Below are 9,687 nucleotides of genomic sequence, written 5' to 3'. Positions count from 1 at the left end.
TCCATAATAAATTATGAACTTTTTATTTATTTTGAGCTTATTCAAATTCAAACTCGGCTCATTTAATTTATAAGCTTAATTTCAGGCTCAATCTTGGCTCACCAGCTCACGAGTTTAGCTTATCGAGCTATTAACGAGTCGAGTTTGAGTTGGCTCATGAGCTCCGACCCTAAATTGTTGGAATTATTGTAACATGAGATCTTTAGACCTTAAAATATTTACTTTTGAAGAGAAACACACTAATTAATATTTTAAATAAGCAAAGGGATATGCCAAAGATAAAAAAAATCAACTAAACAAGTTATTTTAGATAACTAAAAGTCTACTCAAATTTTTTTTTCAAAAATATTATTTGTTTATCAAAATCAATCATTAAAATTAGTCATCATAGAATTGGTGTATAAATATATGTATAGTTAAATTTATTTTAAAAGTATATTTTATATTTTAATATATATTCTACTTTTATAACTAATTTTAATAATTAATTTTAGTATATACCTAAACATGATTTCTTTTCTATTTTATTAGTTGTTAACAAAAAAATTACAAAAAAAAATATATACACAACGAAAAATCACCAAATTTTAAGAATACTAATATCTCATTTTCTTAATCATGCTTGCAAAAAATTGTACCAAAATTCAATCTCTAATATATTTTTTGAGAAATACATATTTAATGTTAGATAATCTTAAAAAAAACTAATATTAAATATGTATTTCTCAAAATATACATTAGAGATTGAATTTTGATGTAATTTTTTGCAAGCATAATTAAAAAAATGAGATATTATTATTCTTAAAATTTAGTAATTTTTTGTTAAGTATATATTATTTTGTAATTTTTAAAAGTATTATTGGTTGTTAACAAAAACAATTATAAAAAAATTATATACTTAACAAAAAATCACCAATTTTTATGTATAATAATATATTATTTTTATAATCATGCTTGCAAAAAATTGCATCAAAATTCAATCTCTAAGATATTTTTTGAAAATATATATTTACTGTTGTTGGGTATTGTTGTTGTGTTTTTAAATTATTTGAAGGCATTTTTGTCGATAGTAAAATTCGGGTGTATTTTTATCAGCGTTTGAATAATTTGGGAGCGTTTTTGGTGGTTAACCCTTATTTTTATTATTCTATGTAAAGAAAATTTTGTTTATTACGGTCTAAAAACTAATATTAAAATTAGTAGTATAAAAAACATATTTAAAATTTAATATTATGAAGAAAAAATTATATAAGAATTAATTTGATCAATTTTTAAAATTTTAGAGATAAAAATTACTTAAGTGTATACTTTTAGAGACTATTTTGATTAGAGTAAATTACCAATTATGCCCCCGAATTTGTAAAACGCTGACAAAAATAACCCTAATATTTGATAACGACAATAATACCCTCCAAAAATTTTAAAACGGTACAAATCTGACCACCCGTGAGGAGAACCCTTCTCCGTTGAACGGCGCTTGGTGATGTGGCAAACGGAAGTCCAACGTGGCCTCCCTATTAGGCTTCACTATCCGTTTTGTTCCTAAATCCCTAATTTTTGAAACCCTAATTGGACAATTCAAATGAAATTACTAGATTAACCCTTTAGTGAAAGACCATATGTAACTAAGACGAAGTTGGACGCGCGAAACTGAAGAGTTTCTTGGTGGTGGTCTCTGTCTGTGTTCGTCTGCTGTCGCTTTATATCCGTCTCTTGGATTTCGTAACGTCATATGCAGTGACACGTTTGGCGTTGATTCGGAGTGAAGAAATCGTTGTGGAAGAACGAAAATTTTGGTAAGCATTTTATGTTTTTGTTGTTGTTATTATCAGCCAGTTGGGGTTTGAATATGGAGGTATGATGATGGTAGTTTGATGTGTTGTGTTAGCTCATTATAACTTTTGTGATGACTTTTGTCAGATGGCTACACATATCACATTTGTTTATCACCATCGGGGTTGGTTAGAGAAAGATGCGGATGGTGTGCTGAAGTATAATGGTGGTACAGTGAGTATCATCGACAGGGTGCACGTTGATACATGCAACCTATTCCTTGTGGAAGGCTTGTTTCTAGATTTAGGGTATACTAGGTATACTGAAGTTTATTGGTTGGAGCCAGGGAAGGATTTAGGTAACGGGTTACGGGTGCTCAGGAGGGATGCCGATGTGGTTAAGTTGTGTGAAGCTGCATTGAGGAATGAAAACAGGGTCCACTTGTATTTTGAGCATCCAGTTGATGCGGAGCCAGAGTATGTTGATGAGGCTGAGCTTATTGGTAACGAAGAAGTTGAGACTCTTGATTTAGTGGATCAGCAAATTCATCAGCATGAAGCCGAAGAAAATGAACAGGATGAAGGATATGAAAATACAGAAGTAGAGGGAGATCCTTCAGAAAATCAATCAAATCATCAAGCTGATCCCCCACAAGAGGTGGAACAAGAGCAAGAAGAGGATGATGATCCCCCACATCAGGAGGAAGAAGAGCAAGAAGAGGACGAAACAATGCTTAACAAAGGGGGGTATGATTCTGCGTTGCCAGATGAGGCTGCTACTGAAAAGCTTTATAATGAAACTCAGGCTGGAACAATGGAAAACGTGGCCCCCAACATAGGAGACAACCATCAGACACATGTTGAAGACCAGGCGGGTCAATCTAATCCTGAAGAAGCCCAAGGCAGGGGAAGAAAACCCAGGAAGAAACATGCGAGGCCCCAACCATCTGGTAGAGCTCAACCTGTACCACAAAACAATAGTGATGCACATGCTGGTAAGTACATAAATTGTAGATCCTAGTTGAAATATTGAATATTGTTGGGACTGTGTTTTACCTGTCATAAGATGTTTGCTAATTAAAAAATTAATCATATGAATGCTTTATGTTGTAAAATTAGATGACGATGCAGGTTGTGGGGTTCAAGGCCGGAGGCATCATCAAAGACCCCGTCCATCTGGACAGAAGATTCTTCCACCTAGGGAAGAGAATCAGGCTCCAAGGGTGGTTGTTCCTAACCCTCATGACCAGGATGAAGAACCCACTGAGTATCAGTATCATTCTGAAGAGCTGCACACCCGACCTGGTTCTGATTCTGAGGATGAAAACCCGGTATTCCCTCAGCATAATCTAGATACGAAATTTGGTAAAATTAGACTGGAATTAGGAATGGAGTTTGGCACGATGCAGCAGTTTAAGGATGCAGTCAGGAAGTACAGTATTCAGCTGGGCAGAGAGGCCTTTTTTCTCAAGGTTGAACCACACAGGTGCAGGGTAATATGTTACAATGAAACTTGCCCATGGGAAGTTTACTGTGCAAGGAGAAACCAGCCCCCGAGTTACCAAATCAAAACATTGGTCGATGAGCATACATGTCCAAGGAGTAACAAAAGCAGGTCAGTGACGTGTAAATGGGTGTCCGAGGAGTTGATTAGCAAGATTAGAGTCTGTCCTAATTTGTCTCATAGAGAGGCTCGTGATATGTTCAAGGTTGAGTTTGATATATGTGTCGGAGAGAGGATGATGTTTATGGCAATGGAGAAGGCAAAGGATGTCATTGAGGGCACAGAAAGGGAACAATATTTGAAGTTAAGGACTTACTTGAATGAGCTCCGTAAGGCCAATCCAGGATCCACCTGCCGTATGAGCACAACCCCACAACAAGAAGGGTTGCCTAAGTTCAGAAGTCTTTACATATGTCTAGATGCCTGCAAACGAGGATTCAAGCAAGGATGTAGGCCTTTTTTATGCCTTGATGGAGCATTTTTGAAGGGTTATTTTGGGGGGCAGCTGCTGACAGCCGTGGCTCAAGATGCAAACAATCATCTATTCCCAGTTGCATATGGAGTAGTTGATGCAGAAACAAAGAATAGTTGGAAAGAATTCCTGGAGTATTTGTTGGAAGATATCGGGGATCACAGGCAATTTGATTGGCACTTTATGTCTGACAAACAGAAGGTATCTTGTCTGTAACTTGTGTGTTAAGTTATTTAATACTATATGCTGACTAACTTAGTTCTTGACAGGGCCTAATTTCTGCTCTACAAGAAGTTATGCCGGGGGTTAATCACAGATTTTGTACTATGCATATGTGGAGGAATTTCAACAAGCGCTGGAAGGACTTAGAACTCAAGCAGTTGCTATTTCAATGTGCAAGGGCATTGACTGATCAGGAGTTTAATGAAGGTATGGATGCTATCAAGAAAATTAATACTTCTGCCTGGGAATATCTTTCTAAGTATGAGCAAGAAACTTGGTCAAGATCAAGATTCTCAACTTGGCCTAAAGTGGATAACATAACCAATAACAATGCTGAGTCACTTAATGCAACCATGGTGGGGCTAAGAGGCAAGAGCATCATTACCATGCTAGAGGAAATTAGATATTACCTTATGAAGACGATGGCAACGCATAAAGATGCACTCATGGCCTACATGGGAAAACTGGCTCCTATCCAAATGAGCAGATTGGAGAAGGAAAAGAAGGAAGGAAATTACTGGGAGGCTCAATGGGTGGGAGACGATGACCACAATGTCTTTGAAGTCAGAAGGCATGGTCGAACAGTTCGGGTCAACACTCAAGACAGGACTTGCACTTGTAGAAAGTGGCAACTCACAGGTCTGCCGTGCTGTCATGGAGTTGCTGCAATTCAAAGAAAAAATCAACGTCCAGATGAGTATGCCCACCATTGGCTGACCATGGAGGCGTACAACAGAACATATCAATTTCACATCAACACTGTCCCTAGTCAAGAATACTGGGCTGATGCAGAGGGCCTCCCGTGTCTCCCTCCACCTTATAAGAGACCAATAGGAAGGCCTACCAAGAAGAGAGCACGACATGAATCAGAGAGTCAGAGTGGGAGCCAGTACAAACTCAAGAGGAGCTATGGAAAAACAAGTTGTAAATATTGTAGAAAGGTAAATAAAAACTCATTTCTTACACAACTGTTGTTGTTATCTGTTCTCTTCAAGTTGATCTGATGTTGTTTTTTGTAGGTGGGACACAATTCCAGGACCTGCCCTGATAAGAATCATGTTGCAGCTGGGGCAGATGCAGATGCACAAGAAGCACCTCAATCAGGTCAGCCAGCAACAGGAGGAGTTGTTCCACCCAGAGGCTTACAAGACATGTCAGACTCAGAGCAGGAGATGTATTGGGAGGAAACCATATATGCAGTCAAAGAGGAGCTCACACAGGGCCATCCACACTCTGAAGCTGATGAAGAGGTAGCACATTCTTCAATAATTGCTCTTTACACTAACTTCAGATCTAGTACTTAAATTTAATTTACTGTAGGCAAACATGAACACCTCCGGTTCAACTAGTCATCGTGAAGGAAGGAGAGCTACTAGATCTAACCTTGCAAGGAGAGCAGCAAGATCTACCAAGGCTGCTGCAATAACTCTTCAAACTCCCTCCAACACTGCTGCGGCTGGTGCAGCATCTACTAGTAGGGAAACAATCAGGGTCAAGATGCCTATCAGGAGAACCCCCTTAGCCCAACCAAATCTCAGGCCCACAGCTACAGCTACAGCAGCCCAACACCATGTTAGGCCCACAGCTCCAGGCCCACAAGCCACTCCAAGGCCCAACCCACCATTTAGGCCCCCACAAATAAGGCCCATCGCACCATCTGCAAATGCTGCTACTGGTTCAGGAGTTCCAGCCTCCACAATGACTCCACTTGTGTCAAATGAAACCATGAATGGAGCATCTAAGGCAACCACCTCTAGGTTCTCAAGGTTTATGCCAAATCAGTCAGCTTGAAGGAGACTTTACTATATAATTACTTCATCTTTTGGGTTATAACTTGATCTGTAGTTCCCCTTTGTTGGACAACTTGAGTATTTTGGGTTGTATGTTGATATTTAGTATGTTTAGTATTTAGTTATAACTTTATCCAGTTTTTGGGAATGTATGTTGATATTTAGTATGGGTTATTGCCCTTTGTTGAACTCTTTGTTTATTTTGGTATCAGCTATGAAGACTGATTAGCATGTATAGAGTATTTTGGTTGGAACAGTTTGTGCTAATGCTTAATGTTATGCAGACCAGTTGTCTCGGTTTTTATCTTGTCCTTTTACCAATTTTGATTTCTTAGGTCTATTTGAACTTATTTAACATGTCTGAGTTGCCTTTTGGTTAGTTGCACTTCACTCCATTCATGATTTTCTTGGTGATGCAATAAAATTCTAGTCACAGGTCCAATTCATTAACAAGTAAGCAAAATAACCACAACAATGTCAACATAAATAGTATGCAACAATAACACATAACAGTCATCAATAAACCCTGTCCTGCATGCATTCGTTGTCCTATCTAACCAAACACATCAAACTCAAACTCAAACTCAGTACAAGTCCACCCAGTACGAAATACAGAAGCAATTCAACTCTCTTCATCTGCTCTATCAACATCTTTCGATCTCTCTGTGTCGTCTCACTCTCAACACTGGTAAACCTCCCTTCCAATACTCCACATGCATTGCATCTTACTGTGCCATTCTTACAGCATTCCTCCACCCCAGCAGATTCCTCACCCGTTTCGTCCATCCATTGAAAATAACAGCACCCAATGTTCTTCGTCTGCCCAACACAATAACCATTCATCAAGCTCAATTGTCGACGGGGGGAACAAATGAAGCACAAAATTCATACTTACCTTCCACAGAGGACACCTGAAGAACCATCTACCTGGGTTTTTCCTCGTCTTCGACTTCAACGCCACCACCTGAAGACGGCAGAAGCATGTGCCATCATATGGCTTGCTCACATGTTCTTCGAGCCCTTCAGATCCACTATTTTCTATATACTGTGTCCTTCGATTATAACTGGACATGACTGAGCTTCCAGCATGCATGGCAATGGTTAGGATTTTGCTTTATGCTCAATTTGGGGAAAATGTTCATTCTGATTTCTAAATAAGGGAGTAAAGGGAGTGAAGCCTAATAGGGAGGCCACGTTGGACTTCCGTTTGCCACATCACCAAGCGCCGTTCAACGGAGAAGGGTTCTCCTCACGGGTGGTCAGATTTGTACCGTTTTAAAATTTTTGGAGGGTATTATTGTCGTTATCAAATATTAGGGTTATTTTTGTCAGCGTTTTACAAATTTGGGGGCATAATTGGTAATTTACTCATTTTGATTATAAACAGTTAAGTTTAGAAAATTAATCCAAGTGATGAACAAACATTATTATGTAATTTTCAATTGTTTGTTTGATGGTATTTTGTTAATTTTGTGTTGATTTTTGATTTTATTGTCTAATTGTAATGGATTTTAATTTTTGAGTTTGTCTTCTGAACTTTTGGATGTAATTGTTGATTGTGTTATGAACTTCTAGATGTATTTTGTTAATTGTGTGTTGATTTCTGATTTTATTGTCAAATTGTAATGGATTTTAATTTCTGAGTTTGTCTTTTGAACTTCTAGATGTAATTGTTAATTGTGTTATGATGTTGCATGTGTTGTTGGTTTGTTGATGTAACTAAAAATTGTATAAATCCAGAAACTATTTCTGTTGATGTGTTGGTGGTGTTATTAACTGTATTTGATTTGTGCAAGTTTGTGTTGGTGATGGTTGCTAATTAAGTAATTATAATTTTTTTTTTAAAATAAAATTTTTAATAATTTTATTTTATATTTAATTAAATCGGTTGAACTTCGATTGAACCATTAAATCGTTAAACCAATCATCTTATCGGTTTAGTGACCGATTTGGTTTTCAGAACCTTGATTCTTATAGCTACCTAAGTTGATTGAGTTCTTCTCTTTCATGTTGTTCATCTAGTATTTTCTTTTTTTTTTAGTTTAGTCTATCTGAGTCTCATTGAAAAAGATAAATATAGTGAGATTTGTAAGAAAAAGCCAATAAAAGGTAAAAGACAGTGAGTTAAACTGTGAGAAAAAGCCATAAGATGTCTCAGAGGTCCTTTGTACATCTTTCTATTTTGTTTCATGATCCTGTGGGGATTCTCTTACAAGTTGGGTTAGCACTTGGCTGTTGAAAGCTAGGTTGAGTCCTAGTCAAATTCAGATTGGGTTAGAATCTGGATTTGTCCCAGATAGAATTGGGTAGATCCTAGGAAAGCATTGATGTTTGTGTTCTTGTAAAAGAGATAGTGAAATTTCATCATAATTGTGATGGAGAGTTGGAGACTGGATGTAGGCTACATTGTACTAGATAGCTGAACCAGGATACATCTGTGTGTTACTTCTTCTTCTCTACTTCAATTTTGGTTCTGTTGCTCAGGAGACAAAAATAAAGTGTCTCTCAACTTGTCACAAGACAAAAACAAAAATATCTCTTGAGTTCTTTAAAAAAGCAAAAAGGTATTTCTGGAAAAAGATAATTAAGATTCAACCCCCTTCTCTTAGCCACTGATAACCATCATAAACAAATTTATTACATATCAAATAACATGTGGCATGCCACGTGTCACTGATCTGACACGTCAACCAATCATATTGTGACATGCGACACTTAATGTGACACATTATCATCTAAGTGACGGAAGTACCAAGTTGACTTACGTTTTACCTTTCAGAGACTAATATGACTAAAAAAAATTATTTGAAAACCAATTTAAAAAATAAGTGATCTTTTAATGACGAATTTGACTATTACTCCTTAAAATTCAATAAAAATACTTTAATTTTTTTTAAAAAACAATAAAACCAATTCAAATAAACACCAAATATGTTAGAATGGCTAGATACATTTACAACTCACACAATTCTTTTTATAATAGGTATATTTTTGAGTTTTGAAATAATTTATTAATTTAAATCCACACAAATATCTCTTCTTATAAATTAAATTTAAACTTCTAAAAATTAATTATCTAAAAAATAGGTATATTAATCTTAAATAACAAAAAATAATTTATAATTGTTCTCTTTTTATTTTCAGCATAACTAAATATTTTAATTCTCTATGTATTTTTAAATAAGTTTAAATTATTTATTATTCTCTATTCATTTGCAAAATTTTATTCATTATTAAAGCAATTTATTTCAACACAAATTTGATAAGCCTGGGGTTGAACTTTTTTTACACGAGTCTTTTTTTTTTTTTTTTCAGAAATAAGATGCTTCTTATACATGTAATATAACCCATTCATAATTCATTTTTTACTCTTGTTTCCCTTTTTTTTGGACTTGTTACTCTTCTCTTTTTCACTTTGTGCATAAGGCATACACCACTGCAAAGCCTGAAACCACAATTTCATTGTAAGTCTATTATATTAGGTAAAACAGACCCCACCTATCACAATTCCGTTTTAAAAACGTGGCTTCAGCTACATATTCCAGACACACGCACAGCCAGTGAGCCAGCTGAAGTGCTGTTTTTTATACTACTACGTGTCAGCCATCTACAAATGCGTCAGAGATATCTGTAAATAATCATCTGTACACTATAATTCACCATTTGAAAATTGTTTTTTGATACTACTCTTCTCTGGTAACATACATAAGTGGGCTTCTACATTGTCCTCTTTAAGGTTGTGAATGGACCAAAGTCTTCCAGTTGGGCCACTGGGCCCACATGCTAACCTAGCCTCCTGAAAAGAAGAATCTATCATTTAGACTTCCGATTATCAAGTCCAAAATAAAGAGAGACTTTCCATTATATACAATATACTCCATTTAATTTTTAATTCAATCCAAAGTTCCAAACATAGTGGAATCGATC

At 36.2% G+C, this 9,687-nt stretch overlaps 1 protein-coding gene across 1 annotated transcript; it reads left to right on the top strand.

Annotated features, from left to right (window-relative positions):
* Positions 3,847–5,669, top strand: LOC110262678. The gene is made up of 2 exons (XM_021103216.1): positions 3,847–4,911; positions 4,990–5,669. Exons 1-2 carry the CDS (start codon positions 4,045–4,047, stop codon positions 5,272–5,274), a joined length of 1,152 nt encoding a protein of 383 aa, XP_020958875.1. The 5' UTR covers positions 3,847–4,044; the 3' UTR covers positions 5,275–5,669.

Source organism: Arachis ipaensis, chromosome B05 (assembly GCF_000816755.2).
Source record: "Arachis ipaensis cultivar K30076 chromosome B05, Araip1.1, whole genome shotgun sequence".
Classification (NCBI taxonomy): Eukaryota; Viridiplantae; Streptophyta; class Magnoliopsida; order Fabales; family Fabaceae; genus Arachis; species Arachis ipaensis.
This window is presented reverse-complemented; position numbering and strand designations above follow the sequence as displayed.